The 24268-nt window shown below is 38.5% G+C and overlaps 1 protein-coding gene and 1 non-coding gene across 7 annotated transcripts in view; one reads left to right on the top strand and one right to left on the bottom strand.

Annotated features, from left to right (window-relative positions):
* Positions 1–5382: 5382 nt before the first annotated feature.
* Positions 5383–24268, top strand: part of AUH (AU RNA binding methylglutaconyl-CoA hydratase) — a 165348-nt gene continuing 146462 nt past the window's right edge. For 2 of the 6 annotated variants that reach the window (XM_074330196.2, XM_074330195.2), the window contains exon 1: positions 5391–5700. In XM_074330196.2, the coding sequence (XP_074186297.1) occupies positions 5445–5700 (256 nt within the window). In that variant the 5' untranslated portion in view covers positions 5391–5444. Of the gene's footprint in view, positions 5701–24268 lie in introns of all 6 variants that reach the window. The other 4 variants (XM_074330194.2, XM_074330193.2, XM_019713877.3 and 1 more) reach the window with 3 other exon arrangements.
* On the bottom strand, positions 10340–10443 carry LOC141571472 (U6 spliceosomal RNA). Its single transcript, XR_012496200.1, has one exon. It is a non-coding gene; the product is annotated as a U6 spliceosomal RNA (small nuclear RNA).

Here is a 24268-nt window from a genome sequence, read left to right as displayed (position 1 = left end):
CAGGGGGTGGGGGTGGGGATGGATAGAATGAAGCCTTGATGGTCATTTGGGCTGTAGACGACAGATACAGGTAATAATTAAGAATACAGATTTTGGGGGCCGGCCCGGTGGCTCAGGTGGTTGGAGCTCCATGCTCCTAACTCTGAAGGCTGCCGGTTTGATTCCCACATGGGCCAGTGGGCTCTCAACCACAGGGTTGCCGGTTCAACTCCTCGAGTTCTGCAAGGGATTGTGGGCTCTGCCCCCTGCAACTGGGATTGAGCACAGCACCTTGAGCTCAGCTGCCGCTAAGCTCTCGAATGGCTCAGTTGGCTGGAGCGACGGCTCTCAGCCACAAGGTTGCCAGTTCCATTCCTCGACTCCCAGCAACTAGCAGCGGCGACTGGGCCTGGAGCTGAGCTGTGCCCTCCACGACTGGGACTGGAAGGACAACAACTTGAAGCTGAACGGCACCCTCCACAGCTAAGATTGAAAGGACAACTTGACTTGGAAAAAAAGTCCTGGAAGTACACACTGTTCCCCAATAAAAAGTCCTCTTTCCCTTCCCCAATAAAATCTTTAAAAAAAAAAAAAAAAATGCAGATTTTGGAGTCCAGTGTTTGAGTCTCAGCTCTGTAACATATAGCTGTATAACTCTCAGTAATTCAAAGCCTCAGTCTCCCTGTCTGTGCAAAACCTACTCTCTGCCTCATAGGTTGCAGGAACTCAAGGCATAAGAGGTCATGGTCAGTATCAATCAATGGACCTACATATTCTTGGTGGGGTGGGTGGGGTGCAGGGTCTGGTCAAGGACACCTCTTCAGGGCAGAGTGAAAGAGTGTGTTCTCCACCATATTTCTTCTCTGGGGACAATGTCGTGGGATGAAGCTTACTGGAACCCCCCAAGACGCTAGAGAGGGGTTTTTCTGGGTTTGCTGTTCATCCCCTCCCTCTTGGAGACGAGTACTCAGGTTAAGTGGGAAAAGGAAATCTTCTGGAAAGGAAATCCACTACAGAGCCTTAGAGAATACTTGAAAAAGATATATAAAAGCATTAAAAAGACACCCAAAGAAATTCAGAGGGCTGTTGTTTTCATTTTTATTTTGGGACTAAAGCATGAGTAAAACTTTGCATCTGTCTTGAAATGTACTGTGCCCAACCTTAATGTTACAAATACTTAAAATGCCTATTTAATACTTAGAGTTTTGCAGAAAATTGCACAGCTATGTCACCTTGAACATAATTATTTATACGAGGTCGGACAATTAAGTTCGTGAACTCATGTTAGAAAAAGTGCCACATATCTCATTGCTGAATATCACTATGGTCACCTTCTAAGTACTCCCCTTGGGAAGCTATTCACCGATGCCAACATCTAGTCCACCCTTCAAAGCAATTTTGGAACTCTTTTTCTGGAATGGCCATCAGAGCTGTCATCTTATTACCCTTGATGATCTGAATGTCATCAAAATGTCTTCCTTTCAGTATTTCCTGTATCTTCAGGTAGAGAAAGAAGTCATTGGGGGCCAGATCAGGTGAGCAGGGAGGGTGTTCCAATACAGTTATTTGTTTACTGGCTAAAAACTCCCTCATAGACAGTGCTGGGTGAGCTGGTGCATTGTCGTGATGCAAGAGCCATGAATTATTGGTGAAAAGGACAGGTCGTCTAACTTTTCCACTCAGTCTTTTAAGCACTTCCAAATAGTAAACTTGGTTAATTGTTTGTCCAGTTGGTACAAATTCATAATGAATAATTCCTCTGATATCAAAAAAGGTTAGCAACATCGTCGCAACAATTGTCCAACATTGTATACATTTTCTATCATCTGATCATTATTTATGTGCACATGTAGTTTTGAAATACTAGTTTTTCATAGATTTTTTAAAAAATCATAGAACACATTGGTTACAAGTGTTCCTGTGTCACTGTACATCTTTATGGATACAACGTGGTTGTATTAGCTTGATGCAAAAGTAATTGCGGTTTAAAAAGTTAAAAATAATTACAAAAACCGCAATTACATTTGCACCAACCTAATAAATACACACAATTTCGTACATTTATCTTCTACATTATCCTTTAGCTCTGAAGACAAAATTAGCAGTGACTCCCAGAGAGCTCATGTGGAAAGACAGCCTTCAGGTTGAGTCCAGCTATTGTGAAACCTAGCATACTATAGGGCTGTGAACTCTTACCTTAGGATTCACAAAAGTTTTCGCTTAAAAGTGAAAAATCAAAAGAGTGTGGCAGGGGGTGGGGGAGTTCACACAGTGTGAGGGATATAAATGATAAACGTCTAAAAAAAAGGAGTGTGGCAGATTGTGTTCTGAAATATCTGTAATCCCTTTGTACGCAGTCATAGAATTGTAGCGAGGTGTATGTTTGTCCTGCACAAGGTTACACTTTTAGGCCTCCTTTGCTACTGGGTGTGGCCTGTAGTCATAGGAATATGAGTCATTTCTAGGTCTTCCCTGTGATAGAACTGGGTACTCCCCTCATCTTTTCAGTATTGTTGGTGGCCAGGAGGAACCATTTTAGACCCAGAAATGGAAGCCCATGTTTAAGATGGCAGAGCTATCTTACTGCAGCTGGACTGTTAACATTCTTTCTTGTTCAAGCTGTTCCATTCATGGCTGTCTCTGATACAGCGGCCCAACCATTACACTAATATACTACTTTCTCGCTGATTGTTTCTGGCAAAACAGTTTTAAAATATACTCTCATTGTTTCAAAAACCCCAGAGTTTTGCTTTATTCTTCACATCGTATTTGCTATGTTATTTTGTCTCTCCATTGTAGTGGGCACCCAAACTCTTCTTGTCACTTACTGTACTGTTCCTCTTTTGCACCTTCACTCTGACCTGGTTTTGGAAAATGGATTAGGCTTTTGTACTTTTTGTAGGTTGTTTAACAATTGTACAGTGTGAATAGAATAAAATAAATGCATGTAAAAAAAATGTTGGCGTTTCATTTTACCAGTGACACCTATGCCCTGGTATGTGTTCTGTGCACAGAGCTGTGCTCTAGGAGGGGCGGCTTCTGCCATTCAGGCTGGCTGTATTCCAGGAGCTCAGTGTTGGTCATCCTGTATTGCACCCATTTAATATTACATGGAAGTAAGCATTAGGAAAACGTCAAAGGTGTGGCAGATCAAAAAGACTGTTAGCTGAGAGCTGGCTAGAAGCAAGGGTCCCAAATCCTGTAAACAGATGGTAGTAATAGTAATAGTATTGAATATCACAAACACCAGCCCCAACTTCTGCTGCCAAACTAATATTCATTGTTCCTGGCTCACACTCTTTTTTCCTGGCTCACATCTTTTACTGAAAAGTAGAAAGGAACTAAAGGGAATTAAAATTTATTGGACACCTCAACATTTATTGAGAGGTAATGCAAAACAGTGATTAAGAACATGGGGAATTGGAGTCAGATATATCAATGTTCAAATTCCAGCTTCATGACTTATTAGCTGCAGAATTTGGTAGGTAACTTAATCTCAGTGTTCTCATTTGCAAAATTGGGAAAATAATACCAACATCAGAGTTTTCTGAACATTAAATAAAATAACATACCTAAATGTTTGGAATAGATTAAGAAGTTGATAAATGGTATACACTATTATCTATTCTGTTCTCATTTCCTGGTGCCTAGTGTTTTACACAATTATCTCATCAATCATGTAACATGGATATAGTCCTTCCCATTTCATAGATGAAGAAATTAAAGAATTTGTGAGGTGAAGTAGATATCACACCAGCTACTTTGCAAATGAAAAAATGGAAGCACAGAGTATTTATGTAATTTATGGATGTCCCAAAGTGAAGTAGCTATGGAGGTGAGATCCAAAGCCCTGTCTGTCTGACCTGATGTTTGGCAATTCTCTTATTAGTTGTCACTCCTGACAAGTTGTAATGGTCATGGTGATGTTTGTTATTTACATTAAGTTTTAAGAATCAATTTTCTTCATTCGGGATGTCTTCATGACTGCTTTTAATAAGGACCAGAGTCACAACTGTTAGGGAAGGAGCTAGTGTCTCTCTACCCTGCGTTTTACAATCAGGCTGTATGCCCATCAAAACCATAGGCAGTCCTTCTTACTCTGATTTCTAATATAACCCAAACAATCAATGATTATTATTCTGCAGTTGTCCTAATCAATCACTTGTATTTTCTGAAGTTATATTATTAATATTTTAAATAGCACTGTATCCAGCGTTCTGTTACTCCTTTATTTGAATTTACAATCTATTGATGAGCCAACATAAAGATATTAAAACAAGTAGCAACTAATACAAGTAAATAGTAATTAAATAGTTGCAATAATTGCAACAGTTGAGTAAATAAAATTCTGTTTCCTAGCAGTTAAAGTGCACATGAGTATCAGAAAAGGGGAAAGATACAAGAGGAAGCAAAGTTTTTCCTTGTCCTAAACTTTAAAAGAAATTTCACAAGTGGCATTTTACAGAAGATCGGATAAAAGGTACTCTCAACAACATACCCACTGCAGATGCAGTCATGGAACTCAGCTGGCTTTTCTTTCCACTTTGGAGAAAAGCTGAGGGTGTAACATCAAAAGGAGTTTTGCTTAGGACTCAAAAATGTAGTCAGTGTTCAATGGCAGAAATTTGTGTGGTAGTGGGATCATGCTCAAAGCAGCATGTTTTTCAAACAATATCCCTAAACACAGCTTTTCTTAGTTGAGATTTGATAAAAGCCAGCTAGGAGAACATTATGTATAAACAATGCGCTTTGATGAACACCTAAACACTAAGTTGTTATTTTGCGTTTCTGGTTGAGGAAAGAGCCTTCAGCTCTAAATCCCTCCTGGTCATAGGGGTTGGCTGATACCCTTTCGTGAAGATGATGGCGTCTTACTGGGACTTTTGATTCCAGGCAGGGCCTTCTCACCAGCTTGAGTCAGTGGTCTGAGGACCCTTGTTATTGGCTGTTTTCACCCCTTCCTGAACTCCACATAGTAAGCATCAGGTATGTTTATAGGCAAGTTTAACCGGTAACCTGTGGCTCTCAGGTACCTGAGTAAACCAGGGCCCCTGCAGAGCTGCTACACTGTCAGCCAAACCTGAAGACCGTGCACCTTGCAGCTAACACAGGACTCCAGAGCATAGCCCAGGGGTGCGGGGAAGCGACTCCCTCCGGGTAGTTCTTATATAACATGTTCCCCTAAACTACTCCACAGTCTTGGAAAACTACTTTGTCGTTGTCTTTGATGGACATCCATTAGAACCGGTGCCAGGAACGGGTGGTGGGAGCAAGCAAGACCTGCAACACTCAGTCACCGGGCCTGGGGAGGTGAGTCGGCGGGGGCGGGGCCTGGAGCGAGAGCGAGGCTGCAGGGCGGGGCCTGGCGTGACAGTGAGGCTTGGGGCGGGGCCCTGGCGTGCTTGGTGGCTCGCGCACGGCGGGGGTGGGGCGGCAGCCGCAGGCCCACGCCGTAAACAGACAATATGGCGGCGGCAGCGGCACCTGGGGCATTGGGCACCTTGCAGGCCAGCCGTGCCCGCTTGGTGGCCGCTTGCTGTGCGCCGCTCGTCCCTGGGTGGAGGCTGCACCGGTCCTTGGCGGGCGCGCGGGTCAGCCCGGCGATGTGGGCTCGGGGCTGGGCGCCGGCGGCCGAGGGGGCGGCGCTGCGGCGGGGCTACAGCTCTGAGGTGAAGTCGGAGGACGAGCTGCGGGTGCGGTACCTGGAAGAGGAGAACCGAGGTTAGTCGCGCGACGCCTACGGCCGCCGGTCTTAGGAAGGGGTCGGGAGGTCGAGTGTCGGGGCTGACGTCAGTGTCTGCTGAGCGGCGGGGGTCGAGGCCCCTCCCCTCCCCCACCGCAGCATTGCAGCTAGTAGGTATTTAGCGCTCTCAGTGCCTGAAGGTGTATTACGGAGCAGCTTACCTGTAAAAGTGGCCCCACTCAGCACCGAAGACAGAAATACAGCTTCTTAACGCCCTCATTTTTCGATCAGTAAACGCTGTGTGTGATGTTCATTTCCAGGTTTTCTTCCTGCCCTGTAATTGCTTTCTGTTACCTCCGATGTCAGGGGTAGAGTTTTAGAAGCTCCAGAATGCACTTAACTATTCTGAAGAATCTTAAATTTAAGCTGTTCAGCTGGAACAGCTTTTTCCCTTGTCCATTTTATATTAGAAAGTTAGTTTTGGGGGACTATTCCACTTCAGTAAAACGATTTTGAGCATTTGGTTTTTCTTAATCTTCCGGTTACCGTGCTGAGCTCTGGGGACACAACTGTGAATGATATTGATCTTGCCCTTGAGCTACTACCTACCGTGGGAGGAGAAGGAGGCACTAGCAATACAGTACAGTGGGGGGAAGGCTGTGAAAGAGGGTCTGTGTCATTTTTGAGAGATTACAGTTAAGCTATATTCCTTTCACTTGCCGCCTGGGGAAACGGTAAAGGGGTCACAAAAGGTGTAGTAGCAGTTTGCTAGGGGACCAGTTATTTAATTTTGACATGCAGTTACTTAGCGCCTATCGTCTCAAGCACAAGTGCAAAATGAGTTAAGTCATCATTGCTGCCTTTAAACGGCTCCTAGTGACATGGGAGAGCTCCTTCACTACAAAACTTTACCTCGGTATCTGGTATCATTCAATTTGCTCGAGTCACCAAGAACCTGGACACTGCGCTGAGGAGGGCCCACCATCTCGTAACACTAGTACAGTGAGGAAGACACTGGTGATTATGTCTGTGCTCACTTAAAAAAGGTTTGGTGCGCAAAGGACCATAATAACCCCAAGGAACATGTAATGGGCTACTTGGTGAGATTGGAAGACTTGAGACAGGAGGTTCCGAGGGTTAGGTTAGGGTTTTGCCAGATAAAACAGGTTCCATGGTATTCCTTAACTAGACAATGGCATTTGATATTAGTCAGTGTTCTTAGGCAAACTTCTCTGTGCCTCAACTTTCTCATGTGTAAAATAGGGAAAATAATACTGTCTGGCTGCTGTGAAGGTTAGATAGTAATGTAAATTGCCTACTAGTATCTAGCTAACAGTGGGTGCTCTGGAATATGATGAGTTATTTCATTTGTTATTTGTTTGTTTATTATTTCAGACAAAGACAAGGCATGCAGTGTGAACATGTGTGGTGTTTTTGGGAAATAGAAGGAAAGTGTGGCAGTAGTGTGGCATGACAGGCAGAATATTGAGAAATTCAGCTGGAAAATAGATTGGCACTGGAGTGATTAGAGCCTTGAATGCCACCATCTTTTTGGTAAGCTTAGTCTCGCTGGAATTTCTATTACATACCGGTAGGTGTGCCTACAGTACATTAGATACAAAGGGATTGCAAGGACAGCTAGTAATATGCACCGTGTTCTGTATTTTTTTCATCTTTATGACTTAAATGAATGCAAATAGAAAATAAATTTTCATAAAATACCTGGAAATTCCTTAAATTAGAATCAGAAGAAATCAGAACATACAAGACAATCTAAGAAATTCAGATGTTTTCAGTTGCCTGAAATAATCTATAAAAATAAGGTATTAGGACATCACGGTTTCTAAGAAAATTGACCCAGCTTCCTTTGAGGATGGGCAGGAATGACAGTGCACACTTAGCTGACTAGGCATGCTTTGTTTTGCTTTACTCCCAAACCAGCGATAAGCATTGCAAAGAGAACCATGAGGTCAAGGATACTGCAGCTGAAGGAGTCTCCCTGGTGCCTTTGCTTCTCATAGAGGCGAGTCTAGAATGGGGCTCTGAGCACTCTGCAAGGAGTATAAGCTCCCTCTGGGGCAGAGGAGCCCCAAACTGCTCCCTGCCCTGTATGCCTCCTTAGGTTGGTGGAGGTGGGTGAGTGCAGAATACTGCAGCCCTCCTCTGTTATCTGGGTTCCTTCTGTGTACTATGTTGTGGAGGCACAGGTACATAACCGGTTCCTTGAGTGGGTTTTTTCTTGCATTGTTGTCCAGCCTGGTTAGTCCTGGTCATAGTTTGCAAAGGTCTCTCTTGGTCTTGGGCAATGGCCTCTTTAAGTCAGCTGGTTTCCAGTCATTCTCCTTCCCAGTTTATTCACACTGGTGCTGGGGTTACCTTTTCTCGAGGCCAAGAATCACTTCTCTGCTCAGTGAAAAACCTCTCGTGGCTCCTTGTTGGCTTGCAGGTCCTCACAGCTGGCAGGCCTTCACAGTCCATCCGTCTCCCTTCAGCCACACCTAGCTTTGCCTTTGCCTGCTTTGCATGGATCTGGAATGACCTCTCCCTTCCTCTTCCCCCAGTCTGGCAAGCTTCTCCTGGTAATTATGACCCATTTCACAGATCACCTTTGTGAACCTTGTTGGAACAACTGCTGGCCGAAGCAGAGCAAACAAGTGAATGCATAGTGCAAGTCAGCCTTGATATCCGCTCCTTCCCCCTTGTTCACATCTAGATTATCAAGTCTTCCCAGGAGTCTGAAACCTTTCCACTTTCCTCTGGGTTCTTCTTTACCAGAGACATTTTTGTCCAAGCCAACATCTCTCAGGTGGACTAGGCAGAGGTCTGCTAGCTGGTCTTATACCTACTGCTTTCCATTTTTTAACAGGTTGATTCCTTCCGTGTTTTTTTTCATGTTTTAAAAATATTTTATATATTTTATGGCATTTGAATTATTTTAAATCTTTTATTGAGGTATAATTCACATGCCATAAAAATAAAAATGTACAATTGTTTTTAGTGTATTTACAAAGTTGTGTAACCATCACCACAATCCAATTTTAGAACTTTTTTTTAAAAAATTTTTATTGGGGAATATTAGAACCAGAGTGTTTTGTGTTTCTCCAGGGCCCATCAGCTCCAAGTCCAGTCGCCATTTTCAGTCTTTACTTGCTGGGGGCGCAGCCCACCATCCCATGTCGGAATTGAACCAGCAACCTTGTTAAGAGCTCGTGCTCTAACCCACTGAGCCATCCGGCTGCCCATTTGGCAGCTCGCTGTCTTCAATCTAGTTGTGGAGGGCACAGCTCACTGGCCCATGTGGGAATCGAACCAGCAACCTTGTTGCTCAGAGCTTGTGCTCTAACCAACTGAGCCATCCAGCCACCCCCTAGAACATTTTTATCAATGCAAAAAGAAACTTTACTATCTTTAGCAGTCCTCAATAGATTTCTCTACTCTGAACATTTCATATAAAACAATCAAATAATATGTGGTCTTTGGTGGCTTCCTTCACTCAGCATCATGTTTTCAAGGTTCATCCATGTTGTAGCATGTATAGTAAGTACTTCATTTCTTTTTATGGCTGAATAATATTCCATTGTATGGATAGACTACATTTTATTCATCATTGGTGTATATTTGGGTCGTTGCCACTTTTTGGATATTGTGAACAATGCTGCTTAGGATATTCATGTAGAAAATTTGCAAACATCTGTTTTCATTTCTACTTTGGAGTGGAATTTCTGAGTCATATGGTGACTTGTGATTAACATTTTGAGGGACTATGGAACTTTTCCAAAGTGGCTGTAGCAATTTACACTCCCATCAGTAAGGTATGAGGGCTCCAATTTCTTCACATCCTGACCAGTACTTGTTATTGTTCGTGTTTTTGATTCTAGCCATCCTGGTGCTTATGAAGTGGTATCTCATTGTGGCTTTGATTTGAATTTGCCTAATGGTTAATGATTTTGAGTATCTTCTTGTGCATATTGGCCATTTGTATATCTTTTTTAGAGAAATGTCTTCTTCATACCTATGCCTATTTTTTAATTGGGTTGTTTGCCCTTTTTTTGTTGAATTGAAAGAGTTCTTTTTACATTCTGCTTACAAATCCCTGATCAGATACTTGATTTGCAAATATTTTCTCCTATTGTGTGGTCTTGTCTTTTTACTTTTTTAAAAATTTAATTTTTTCAGTTACTGTGAGTCTTTTCACTTTCTTAATGGTGTATTTTGAAGAGCCTAAATGTTTAATTTTGATGTGGTTTAATTTATGTATTTCTTTTGTTGCTGTGCGTTTGGTTCATATCTAAGAAAATTGTCTAATCTAAGGTCACAAAGATTTATACCTGTTTTCTTCTAAGAGTTTTATGGTTTTAGCTCTTATACTTGTTTCTGTGATCCATTTTGAGTTAGTTTTTGTATATGGTGTGAGGTAAGAGGTTAACTTCATTCTTTTGCTTGTGGATATCCAGAGTCCCAGCATTATATCTTTCTTTTTTCTTAATTAAACTGTATTGGGGTGACAATTGTTAGTAAAGTTACATAGATTTCAGGTGTACAATTCTGTATTACATCATCTACATATCACACTGTGTGTTCACCACCCAGTTAGTTCTCCTTCCATCACCATATATTTGATCCCCTTTACCCTCATCTCCCACCCTCCTCCCCCCTTACCCTCTGGTAGCCACTAAAAAAAATATGGAACGCTTCACGAATTTGCATGTCATCCTTGCATAGGGGCCATGCTAATCTCTGTATCGTTCCAATTTTATTATATGTGCTGCCGAAGCGAGCACCCAGCATTCTTTCTTTTTTTTAATAAATTTTATTGGGGAATATTGGGGAACAGTGTGTTTATCCAGGGCCCATCGGCTCCAAGTAGTTGTCCTTCAACCTAGTTGTGGAGGACACAGTTCAGCTCCAGGTCCAGTCACTGTTTTCAGTCTTTAGTTGCAGGGGGCACAGCTCACCATCCCATGTTGGAATTGAACGAGCAGCCTTGTTCAGAGCTGGCGCTCTAACCAACTGAGCCATCTGGCCGCTCCAACAGCATTATTTCTTGAAAAGACTGTTTTTTCACCACTGAATTGTGTTGGTACCCTTGTTGAAAATTAATTGACCATAAATAAGAGTTTATTTCTGGACTTTCAGTTATGTCCCATTTATCTACATGTCTGTCTTGATGCTAGTACCATACATACTGTTTGATTACTGTAGCTTTGTAGTAACGTTTGATTTGGCTTGTGTGAGTTCTCCAACTTCTGTTCTTTTTTAAGAGTGTTTTCTCTATTATAGACTCTTGCATTACCACATGAATTATAGGATTAGCTTGTGGATTTCTTCAAGAAACTCAACTGGGATTTTGGTAGGGATTGCATTGAATAGGTACATCAATTTGGGGAAAATTGCCATCTTAACAATGTTAAGTTTTCCTGTCAGTGAACGTGGAATATTTTTCTATTTAACAGTGTATTAATAGTTTTCAGTGTACAAGGCTTGCACTTCATTTGTTAAATTTACTACTCTTTTTGGATGCTGTCGTAAATGGAATTGTTTCTTTTCAGATTGTTCATTGCTAATGTATAGTAATACGGTTATTATTGTATGTTGATATTGTGTCGTGCAACTTTACTGAAGTTGCTTATTTTTTCTCATAGGTTTTTAGTGGATTTCTTAATATTTACTATATACAGATCATGACATTTGCAAATACAGGTAATTTTACTTCTTTTCCAATCTGGCTGTCCTTTATTTCTTTCTCTTGTCTAATCTCTCTGGTTGGAACCTCCATTATATAGTGTTTAATAAAAGTATCAAGACCAGAATTCTTGTTTTGTTCCTGTTCTTGGGGAAGCATTCAGTCTTTCACCATTAAGTATGATGTTAGCTATGGGTTTTTTTGTAGATGCTGTTTATCAAATTGAAGTAGCTTCCATCTATTCATAGTCTAAGTGTTTTATCATTCTGAATTTTGTCAAGGGCTTTTTCTGTATCGATTGAGGTGATCGTATGACTTTTTTTGTTTAACCTGTTGATGTGATGGATTACATTAATGTATTTTCAAGTATTGAACCAGTCTTGCGTACCTGGAATAAATCCCACTTGCTTTTGGTGTATAATTCTTTTTATACGTTGCTAGATTTGATTTGCTAATATTTTGTTGAAGATTTTTGCCTCTATGTTCATGAGAGATAGTGGTCTTCAGTTTTCTGTTCTTGTGACGTCTCTGGTTTTGGTATGAGAGTAATACTGGCTTCATAGAATGAACTACAAATGCTCCTTCAGCTTCTATTTCCTGGAAGAGATTGTAGAGGAATTATATCACTTTATTTTTTAATGTTCACCTGTAAAAGCATCTGATGTAGAAGCTTATTATTGATTCAATTTCTTTAATTGATATAGGCCTATTCAATTTATTTCTAGTGTGAGTTCTGGTGTATTGTGTCTTTCAAAGAATTTGCCCATTCCATCTAAATTGTCAAATTTATGGGCATAGAGTTGTTTATAATATTCTTTTATTATGCATATGATATAGGATTCAGTAGTGATGACCCTTGTTTCATTTCCTTTTTTTAAAGATATTATTGGGGAAGGGGAACAGGACTTTATTGGGGAAACATGTGTACTTCCAGGCCTTTATTTCCAAGTCAAGTTGTTGTCCTTTCAATCTTAGTTGTTGAGGGTGCCATTCAGCATCAAGTTGTTGTCCTTTCAGTTTTAGTTGTGGAGGGTGCAGCTCAGCTCCAGGTCCAGTTGCCATTTTCTAGTTGCAGAGGGCACAGCCCACCATCTCTTGCAGGAGTCGAACTGGCAACCTTGTGGTTGAGAGGATGCATTCCAACCAACTGAGCCATCCGTGAGCTCAGCGGCAGCTCAGCTCAGGGTGCCATGTTCAATTTTAGTTGCAGGGGGCAGAGCCCGCCATCCCTTGCGGGAGTCGAGGAGTTGAACCAGCAGCCTTGTGGTTGAGAACCCACTGGCCCATGTGGGAATCGAACCAGCGGCCGTTGGAGTTAGGAGCATGGAGCTCTAACCACCTGAGCCACCGGGCCGGCCCCCTTCTTTCATTTCTGATAATAATAATTTGTAGTCTCTCTTGTTTTCATGGTTGGCCTGGTTAGAGGCTTATCAATTTTCTGATCTTTTTAAAGAACCAACTGTTGATTATTTTTTTCCTACTTATTTCCTATTTTAAATTTCATTGTGTTTTGCTGATTTTCACTCCTCCCCCCCTTATTTTAGGTTTAATTTGCTTTTGTTCTGGTTTCTTAAGGTGGAAACTTAGATGATCAATTGTAGACATTTCTTAATTTGTGCATTCGATGCTGTAAAATTTCCTCTAAGCACTACTTTTGCAGTATTCCATAAATTTTGATAAGTTGTATTTTCATTTATTTAGAAATATTCTAAATTATTCTTGACATTTCTTCTTTTACGTGTGCGTTATTTAGAAGTACCTTATTTAATCTCCAAGTATTTTGGGATTTTCTAGCTGTCTTTCTGTTACTGACTTCTAGTTTATTTCCATTGTGATCTAAGAACAAATTTCAATATGATTTATATTGTTTAAAATTTGTTATGGTGTGTTTTGGCCCAGAATGTGGTTTGTCTTGGTGAACAAAGCATATTCCATATGAGCTAGGGAGGAATGTGTTGTTCTGCTGTTGTTGGATGAAGTATTTTATATTCAATTAGATTTAGCAATCAGTTCGATTTAATGGACTGCTGGCAGTTTTCAGTTCAACTATACCCTTACCTGATTTTCTGCGTGCTGGATCTGCCAGTAACTGATAGAGCTGTGTTGAAATCATCAACTACGATAGTGGATTCTTGTGTTTCTCCTTGCAATTCTAACAGTTTTTAACTCATGTAATTTGATGGTCTATTATTAGGTGCATTTGCATTATGGATTATTACATTTTGTGGGAGAAATGACTCCTCTAGCATTATTTAATGCCCCCTTTTATCTCTGAGACTCTTCCTTGTTCTGAAATCTGCTTTCTCTGAAATTAATGTAGCTACTCCAGGTTTCCTTTTCTTTCCTTTTTTTAAAGATGTATACTTTTTTAAAAAAATTATTATTAGGGAAGGGGAAGAACAGGATGTTATTGGGGAACAGTGTGTATTTCCAGGACTTTTCCAAGTCAAGTTGTTGTCCTTTCAATCTCAGTTGTGGAGGGTGCAGCTCAGCTCCAGGTCCAGTTGCAGTTGTTAGTTGCAGGGGGTGCGGTCCACCATCCCTTGCAGGAGTCGAGGAGTCGAACCGGCAACCTTGTGGTTGAGAGCCCACTGGCCCATGTGGGGATCGAACTGGTAGCCTTTGGCGTTGGGAGCACGGAGCTCCAACCGCCTGAGCCACCAGGCCGGCCCCAGGTTTTCTTTTATTAGTGTTAGCATGGTTTATCATTGTCCATCCCTTTACTTTTAACCAGTCTGTGTCTTTATGTTTAATGTGGATTCTCATACACAACACATAATTGGTTCTTGTATTTTATCCACTCTGACAGTCTCTGTTTTTCAATTTGTGTATTTAGACCATTTATACTTAAAGTGGTTGTTGAAATAGTTGTATTATTATGAACCATATTTGTAACTGTTTTCTATTCACCTTCCTTGTTTTTGGTTTGTTTTATTTTTGTCTTCTACTCTTTTTCTGCCTATTTTCTGCCCTCTCTTAGCACATCAATTATACTTTAAAAATTTTATTTTTATTGGTTGCCCTGGTGTTTGCAATGTATGTTTATAACTAATCCAAATCCATTTTCAAATAGCACCACTTCAAATAAAGTGGTAACTTCATGCTAGTAAAAGTATAAATTAGTGTTCTATTTCTTCCCTCCATCCCTTATAACATTACTGTCATTCATTTCCCTTTTCCATGAGCTATAAGCACCCAGTACATTGTTTGTATTATTATTTTGAATAAGTTGCTACCATTTAGATCAATTAAGAAATATAAGTCAAAAAGAATCTTGAAATTTATTTAGTAGGTCTATTGTTAGCAGTGGTTGGACACAATAATTTGGAATATATTTTGTTTTTATTGTAGGATAGAGCAAATGAAAAAATATGTTGCTCTTGGGAGCCAGTCTTTTCATTATGGTAGAAGAGGGAAAATACAAATATAGGACTGGGGAAGGTGAGGAAGAATCCTGTTATGTTGGATTATAATTGGAGTTATCAGGATAAACTTACGATTTTTTATAAATCTAAAAACCATACGTATATTGTGTGTGTGTTTGTGTGTGTGTGTATTTCTTAGCTCTGTCCAATGCCCAGTTCTTGGTTTCTAAATACTGTTGCCCCACTGAAAGAAGCCAGGGCTCTTACGAGAGAAATGGCTGAGTTTAGGTATGGAACAGGGAAAGTAATAGGTGAGCCTGGAATGTCTTCATTGGTCAGAAAGCAAGGAAGTGCTCAAATACTAAAAGGAACATGTCAGGGCATAAACTTACAGGGGCTCCCACTGGCCATATACGTATAGGATAATTTGAACATTAAAAAGTAATAATGGCAATGGATTATAGCACCTTGAGTAAAGAATCCGTGGGGCGGCCGTATGTCTCAGTTGGTTAGAGCGCAAGTTCTTCACAAGGCTGCCGGTTCAATTCCCGCATGGGATGATGGGCTGTGCCCCCTGCAACTAAAGACTGAAAATGGTGACTGGACTTGGAACTGATGGGCCCTGGAGAAGCACACTGTTTCCCAATATTCCCCAATAAAATTTATTAAAATAAAAAAAAAAGAATCCATTAAGTCATACTACCTAATACTTAAAGTTGATAAAAAATCATCTCCATAGATGTAGTACTTCTCTGTTATTTTATGATTAAAGCTTTGTGTTCTGTCTTAATAGTTAGTATATGGTAGGGTTATGTACTCCCTACTTCACCTTTGCTCTTCTTTTTTCTTTGTTTTCTTGGCTCTTCCTGCATGGTTATTTCTTCACATGAATTTTGGAATCTTCATGTCTGTTTTTAGAAAAAGGCTTGTTGGTAAATTTTTTATTGGGAATATGTTGAATTTATAAATTTGAAATATTTATGATACTGTTTTTTTTCTATCTAAAAACGGTATGTGTTTCCATTTGTTCAATTCTACTTCTTTTGTTTGTTTAGGGAGATTTTAAAGTAGCTGTTGGTAGGATTTGCACATTTATGTTAAGTGTACCCCCACTTCATCCTCCCTGCCTCCTTTCTGGTTGTTCATACAAATGGGGTATTTTCTCTCAATATATCTTTTAAGTGGTTGTCTTTCTTTTCCTTCCTTCCGTCCTTCTTTCCTTCCTTCCTTCTTACCTACCTACCTACTGACCTACCTACATGAAGTCTGTGATTTCTAGATATATTAATTTCATGTCTTTTAAAGAATGCTCTTTTGTTTGTCGTAGTTTTTTATTTGATTGTTTTGGGTTTTCCCCATTTACAGTCATCATCTGTTAATGAATTTCCAAGTTGTTTCTGAGATTTGGCTATTATTCTGTCAGTGGTTTCCAGTACTTTGTGTATTACATGTGATTTGTTAGTAATCATAGTTATTGAAGTTTACACAATTTCTAATGGAAAAATAATATATATATATATATATATATATATATGCGTGTATATATATATATATATATACACACACATATATTATATGTATGTGTATATATATACATATATACACACATATATATTATATGTACATGATAAAAATTGAAAAAAAAAGCACTATGGAAGGGTGCCACCCCTTCACTTTCAGGCCCTTTCATCAAAAGTAAAGACTTCAAACATCTCTTGAGTCTTTGCTATGAATGCTAATTTTATTCACTGTCTTTCTTATTTTTGTTACCTATATAATTGTTTTTATGGATAGTACCTGGACTCCTTTTGATGTAAGATGAGAAAATGTTTGCTGTTATATTTCTTTTATCTTCTATCTCCCAATTTCTGTTATTTGTAACTTTAGTTTACATCATCAAAGTTTATGATAGTACATTTTGTTCTCTTACAATTGTTCAATACTTTATAGATTGACAATAAACAGGGTTTATAATATTGATAATAGTTATGTTGATACTACCTTCAGCATGTTTCCAGAAGCAATCTATTTCCCATCTCTACTCCACAGCCCAAAGCCTGTGTACTGTCATCCCTCATCTAGACCTCTGCAGTAGCCTCTTCGTTGGTTTCCCCAGTATACGTTTTCTTCCTTTTTTTGGAAAATGAGATGAAATTTACATAACTGAGAATTTACCGTTTTTTCAAGTGTCCAATTCAGTGGTTTTTAGTTTATTCACCATGTTGTACAACCATCACCACTATCTAATTCCAGAATATTTTCATTACCTCCAAACAAATCCATACCCCGTAGTCAGTCCCTCCTCATTCCCCTCTGCCCCACTTTTCAGAAACCATTAATCTCCTTTCTGTCTTTATGGATTTGCTTGTACTATATATTTCATAGAAATAGAATAAAAACAATATGTGGCCTTTGGTGTCTGGCTTCTTTCAGCCTAATGTTTTCAGGGTTCATTTATGTTAACAGTGTTTATCAGTACTTCATTTCTTTTTTTATGGCTGAATAATGTTCCATTGTATCTACACACCACATTTTGTATGTTTCTACTTTTTGGATATTACAAATAATGCTGCTGAACACTTGTGTACAATTATTTGTTTGAACATATGTTTTCATTTCTTTTGGGTAGATACCTAGGAGTAGACTCATTGGGTCATTGGTAATTTTATGTTTAGTTTTTTGGAAGAGCCACTAAACTTTTCCACAGTGGCTGCACTATTTTAAAATTTCACCAACAGCATACAAAGGTTCCTATTTTTCCACATCTTTGCCAACGTGGTTCCTTTTGTTTTCTTCTTCCTTTTTTTTTGGTTATAACCATTCTATTGGTTGTGAAGTGATAACCTCATTGTGCTTTTGATTTTTATTTCTCTAATAACAAATGATTTGAGTATTATTTCATGGGATTATTGGGCATTTGTATATTTCCTTTGGGGAAATACCTATTTAGACCCTTTCCCATTTCTCAATTGGGTTTGCCTTTTTGTTGTGAGTAGGAAGGTTTCTTATATAATTTGGATATTAACCCCATATCATATGTATGATTTGCAAGTATTTTCTACTCTGTGGGTTGTTTTTTTCACTTTCATGGTAATTTTGATGACGTCTGATTTACCTAGTTTTTTCTTTTGCTGCTTATGCTTTTTTTGGTCATAATTAAGACACCGTTGCCTAATTCAAGGTCATGAAGATTTATACCTGTGTTTCTTCTTAAAAGTATTGTGGCTCTTACAGTTAGTTGTGTCTTAGATCCATTTTGGAGTAACTTTTGTTATATGGTGTGAGGAAAGGGTCCAACTCCATTCTTCTGTGGGTGAATAGCTAGTGTCCCACCACTGTGTGTTGAAAAGACTATTTTTTTCACCATTGAATAGTCTTGATATCCTTGTCTAAAATCAATTGACCATAATAAAAGTGCTTATTTCTGAACTCTAAAATTTCACTGATTTGTATGTTTATTTTTGTGCCACTATCACCCTGTTTGATTACTGTAGCTTTGTAGTAAGTTTTGAAATCAGGAAGTCTCCCAATTAAGTCCTGCAAATAGGTCTTTCAACATAATATATATATATATATATATATATATATATATATTTTTTTTTTTTTTTTTTTTTTTTTTTTAAGATTGTTTTGGCTATTTGGGGTCCCTTGCAATTAAATTTGAATTTTAGTGTCAGTCTTTCTGCAAAAAAAAAAGTTGGAATTTAGATGTGCAGATGATTTGGGGAAGTATTGCCATCTTAACAATATTAAATTTTCCATGAACATGGGATATCTTTTTGTTTTCTTAGGTCTTCCTTAATTTCTTTCAATGATTTTTTTTTTTTTATAGCTTTTCAGTGTACAGTCTTGAACTTTCTTGGTTAAGTTTCTTCCTAAGTACTCTATACTTTTTGGTGTCGTTTTCCTAATCCATTTTTGGAGTGTTTACTGATAGTATATAGAAATGCACCTGATTTTGTATATTGAACTTATATCATGTAACTTTGCTGAGTCCATTTATTAGCTCAAATAGTTTTTGGTGGACTCTTTGGGATTTTCTCTATATAAGATCATATCATCTATCAATAGAAATAGTGTTACTTATTCCCCTACCCCCCATCTGGATGCCTTTTTTCTTTTCGTTTTCTTTCCTTCTTCCTTCCTTCCTTCTTTCCTTTCCTTCCCTTCCCTTCCCTTCCCTTCCCTTCCCTTCCCTTCCCTTCCCTTCCCTTCCCTTCCCTTCCCTTCCTTCTCTCTCCCTCCCTCCCTCCCTCCCTCTCTCTCTCTTTCTTTCTTTTCTCTCTCTCTCCACCCTCCCCTCCCCCCGCCCCCCTCCGTCCCTCCCCCCCTCCCTCCCTCCCTCCTTTTCTTTCTTTCTTTCTTGTCTAATTACCTTGGCTAGAGTCTCCAGTGCAACATTGAATACAAGTGGTGAGAACAGACATCCTTGTCTTGCTTCTTATCTTAAGAAGAAGACTTTCAGTTTTTCATCATTGAGTATGATGTTAATTATAGGTTTCTTTTCATCAATGCCTTTTATCAGGCTGAGGAAGTTCACTTCTATTTCTAGTTGAGGGTTGGTTTTTTTTTTAAATTGTTAAAGCGTGTTGGATATTGTCAAATGCTTTTTCTGCGTCAGTTGAGATGATCACATGGTTTAAAAAATGCCTTCCTTTATTCTGTTAATGAGGTGTATTTGATTGATTTTTGTATGCTGAATCACCCTTTTATTCCTGGGATAAATTCTACTTGGTCATGGTGCATAAACCTTTTAATATACTAGATTTGGCTTGCTAGTACTTTGTTGAGGGTTTTTATCTTTATATTCATAAGGGTTATTGGTCTGTAATTCCCTAGTATATCCTTGCTTCCTTCTAATCTATTTTCTACAGTGTGGCCTGAGTGATCTTTTTAAAAAACCAGTTTGAACATGGAAATTAGTTTCCCCAACTTGACAAAAATCTATTGGAAATGTATAGCAAACATTATACTAAATGGTGAAATACTAAAGCATTTTCATTAAAGACATTGACAAAATAAGGGAACTTGTTATCCTTGCTAACATTCTGTATTGGACTTGAAGTTTTAGCTAAAGTAAAAATGGCAAGAGAAGGAAATGAGAACTTAACATTTGAGTAGAAAATATAACTGCCAACATTTCTGAATAATGATTGATCACCTTTTTATAAAATTGAAGAGAAACACTTATTAAACCTATTAACATTTCATAGATTTGCCAGAAAAAAGATTATATAAAATATTACTAAGCTTTCCACATGCTATCAATATGTGATTAGAAAATATAACAGAGAAATAAAAGCATTCACAAGAGCAAGAAATAGCCTTTGAAGACGTGTGCAGGAGCTGCATGAAACAGCCTCTAAGTCTTTATTGATGAAAAAAACCAAGACCTGAAAATATGGAGCATTATACTCTGTTCTAAAGGGAAAGACTTATTGTTTTAATAATGTCAGATTTCTAAACAACAAATTTAACGTAATCCCATTGAATATCCTAACAGGTTTAGTTTAAATTTAATCTGAAAAAGAATGTGTTTAAGAATAACTAAGACATTTTGAAAAATAATAACTGTTGGGAGTGGTGCTTATCCTAAATTATATATAGCAAAACATAATGTACAGTTAATAAGTAAAGCATCAGAGAGCATTAAAATAGCAGTAGACTAAGAACTTTACAGCAAAACAGTAAAGAGTCCAGAAAGTGATTTTTAAAGGTATTTAGTATACAATTGTTTGGTATTTGAAATCAGCAGAAAAATAGTGGCTATTTAATAAGTAATGCTGGCCAAACTTTATGCATTTTAGGTAAAATGAAGTTAAGAGTCCTGTGGAATAGTGAACAGCAGAAATGAAAGCATTCAGTGTTAGGACAAAATATTACAAATTTGTCTGTAATCATTGGTGTAGAAAAATTGTGTATTTTATTTTAATTTGTTAGCTTTACCTTTCTTAATTACCTATGCAATTAGTATTGTGACCAATGTTTAATAAGGTTTGTTTTGAGAACCAACAGTGCCTTTTCTTCATCCCATTACCCGTATTCCAGAAGCAACCATTTAAAACCCTTTTGGGGGAGGATGGGTAGCTCAGTTGGTTAGAACGGGAGCTCTGGGCGACGGGGCTGCTGGTTCGATTCCTGCATGGGCCAGTGAGCTGTGCTCTCCGCAACTAGATTGAAGTCAATGAGCTGCTGCTCAGCTCCCAGGTGGCCAGATGGCTCGGTTGGAGTGGTGGTTCTCAACCACAAGGTTGCCGGTTTGCCTCCCACAAGGGATGGTGGGCTGTGCCCCCTGCAACCAACAACGGCAACTAGACCTGGAGCTGAGCTGCGCCCTCCACAGCTAAGATGGAAAGGACAACAACTTGACTTGGAAAAAGTCCTGGAAGTACACACGGTTCCCCAATAAAGTCCTGTACCCCTTCCCCCCCAAAAAAAAATCCTTTTGGCTGATTCTTTTGGGCACATATCACCACATTTTAAATTGTATACATGTATTTCTACTTTTGGAATTTTCATACCTAGGTATTATTTATCTGTTGATTGTTTTTGCTTTGGAGGATGAGGCTTTGAATCTCTTTGGCCCAGCCCACCCTCCACCACACACATGTACCTTCTCTTTTGCTCCCATCCTCACTCCATGGTTCTATGGTAATTTGGCTAGCATACCTCTGGGTCTAAATGAATGTTGCTATGATGTGTTTTGTAAACAACAGCTTTGTTTTGATATAACTCATATTCCATAAAATTCTCCCATTTAGAATGTACAGTTTAATGGTTTTTGGTGTATTCACAGAGGTTGTGCATCACCACAATCAATTATAGAATACTTTCATTCCCCCAAAAGAAACTCAGTTTTTAGCTGTCACTGTTCAGTCTCCCTCCATCCCGGCCAGCGCTAGGCAGCCACTAATCTACTGTGTCCCTTTTGATTTGCCTATTCTTGACATTTCATATAAATGAAATTATACAATATGTACTCCTTTGTGACTTCTTTCATTCTGCATAATGTTTTCAAGGTTCATCCATGTTGTACATGTATCAGTAGTTTATTTCTTTTTATTACCAAATACTGCATTGCATGGATATGCAGTTCATCAGCTGGTGGACATTTGGGTTGTTTCCATCTTTTAAATATTTTGAATAATGCTTCTTTGATCATTCTGGTACAAGATTTTGTATGGACATATGTTTTCATTTGAAATCCTTTTTAAGGAAGACACTAAGCCTAACAGTTACAAAGGCAAAAGATGTACTATACAAAAAGAAAAAAGCATTGGTGCAACAAAATATCACAAGTTGAATTTAAAAAGTGAGTGACAGGAGAAAGACGTGTAATATAAATCATGAATTAATATCTGTATTTAAATAATTATTAATCAAAATGTAAAAGACAACTCAGTGAAAAGATAGGCAAACAATAATAGTTAATTTACAAAAGAAATGACAAATGGTCATTAAGCTTATCAGTTAACTCAGCTTTAGTTCAGAAAATTGGGTGAAACCTGATAGAAAGTAACATTTCCCCATGTATTATCAGAGATTTATAATATTTAATGTTGAATGGTAGACCAGTGATTTTTAACATATTTTATGAGGCCACCTCTACTGACCTGGAATGAAGTGTCCAGATAATGTAAGTTGCTCATGTACATAATTAAAATAAAATCCCTAAATATAATATTGAGAACAAAGGAAGCTAATTTATGGTAAAATACTCTATTTCAATATGTATGTTTTCTGCTGTGATTATTAAAATATAAATAAGTTAGGATTTAAGAGAAGTTAGAAGAACAGAAGCTATTCTACACAGGAAGTAGAGGAAAATAAAAACCAGATGGGATAAACAGTTAATAGAATAAAAACTAATATTGGCTTTTAAACTACCAAGGACTTTTTTCACAGAAATAGAACATATAGTCCTAAAATTCATGTGGAACCATAAAAGACCATGGATAGCCTCGCCAATCTTGAGAAATAAGAACAAAATGGCAGGTATAACGATACTTGACATCAAATTATACGACAAGGCTACAGTAATAAAAACAACATGGTACTGGCATAAAAACAGACATAGATAAATGGAACAGGATAGAGAGCCCAGAAATAAATCCAGGCCTGTATGGTCATTTAATCTATGACAATGGAAGCAAGAATTTACGGTGGGGTAAAGACAGTCTATTCAATAAATGGTGTTGCCCTCCACAACTAAGATTGAAAGGACAACACCTTGACTTGGAAAAAAGTCCTGGAAGTACACACTGTTCCCCAATGAAGTCCTGTTTCCCTTCCCCAATAAAATCTTAAAAAATAAAATAAAACTATAAAAAAATAAAAATAAAAAAATAAATGGTGCTGGGAAACCTGGACAGACATATGCAAAAAAATGAAGCTGGACCACCTCCTTATACCATACACAAGAATAAATTCAAAATGGATTAAAGACTTACATGTAGGATCTGAAACCATAAAATTCCTAGAAGAAAATACAGGAAGAAACTTTACAGACATTACCCGGAATAAGATTTTTACTGATATATCCCCTCAGGCAAGAGAAGTAGGAGAAAAAATAAGCATGTGGGATTACATCAAACTGAAAAGTTTTTTCACAGGAAAGGAAACCATCAATAAAACAAAAAGGGATCCTACTGAATAGGAGAAGATATTTGCCAATGACATATCTGATAAGGGGTTAATATCCCCAATTTATAAAAAACTCACTCAATTCAACTCCAAAAAAACAACAACAAACAACCCAATTAAAAAATGGACAGAGGATATGAAGAGACATGTTTCTAAAAGGACATACAGATGGCAAACAGACATGAAAAATGTTCAGCCTCACTAATCATTAGAGAAATGCCAATAAAAACCACAACGAGATACCACCTCACCCCAGTCAAAATGGCTATCATCAATAAATCAACAAACAAGTGCTGGTGAGGATGTGGAGAAAAGGGAACCCTTGTGCACTGTTGGTGGGATTGCAGATTGGTGCAGCCACTATGGAAAACAGTATGGCGGTATCTCAAAAATCTGAAAATGGAACTACCTTATGATCCAGCAATTCCACTGCTAGGTATCTATCCTGAGAAATCCAAACTCTAACTCAAAAAAATTTATGCACTCCTATGTTTATTGCAGCACTATACACAACAGCCATGACATGGAAACAACGGAAATACCCATCGGTAGACGACTGGATTAAGAAACTATGGTACATTTATACAATGGAGTATTACGCAGCCATAAAGAAGAAAGAAATCTTACCATTTGCAACAACATGGATGGACCTAGAGAACATTATGTTAAGTGAAATAAGTCAGACAGAGAAAGACAAATGCCATATGATCTCATTTATATGTGGAATCTAAAGAAAAGAATAAATGGATGAACTAATCAGAATCAGTCTCAGAGACATAGAGGAAAAACTGAGGGTTGCTAGATGGGGTGGGTATGGGTCGGGGAAGGTGAGGGGATTAGAAAGCACAGACGGTAACCACAAGATTGCTATGAGGATTCGAAAGTCAATTTGGGGAATTTAATCAATAATGTGAA

The sequence above is a fragment of the Rhinolophus sinicus genome, chromosome 16 (genome assembly GCF_057876585.1).
Source record: "Rhinolophus sinicus isolate RSI-liver-muscle chromosome 16, RSI-T2T, whole genome shotgun sequence".
Classification (NCBI taxonomy): Eukaryota; Metazoa; Chordata; class Mammalia; order Chiroptera; family Rhinolophidae; genus Rhinolophus; species Rhinolophus sinicus.
This window is presented reverse-complemented; position numbering and strand designations above follow the sequence as displayed.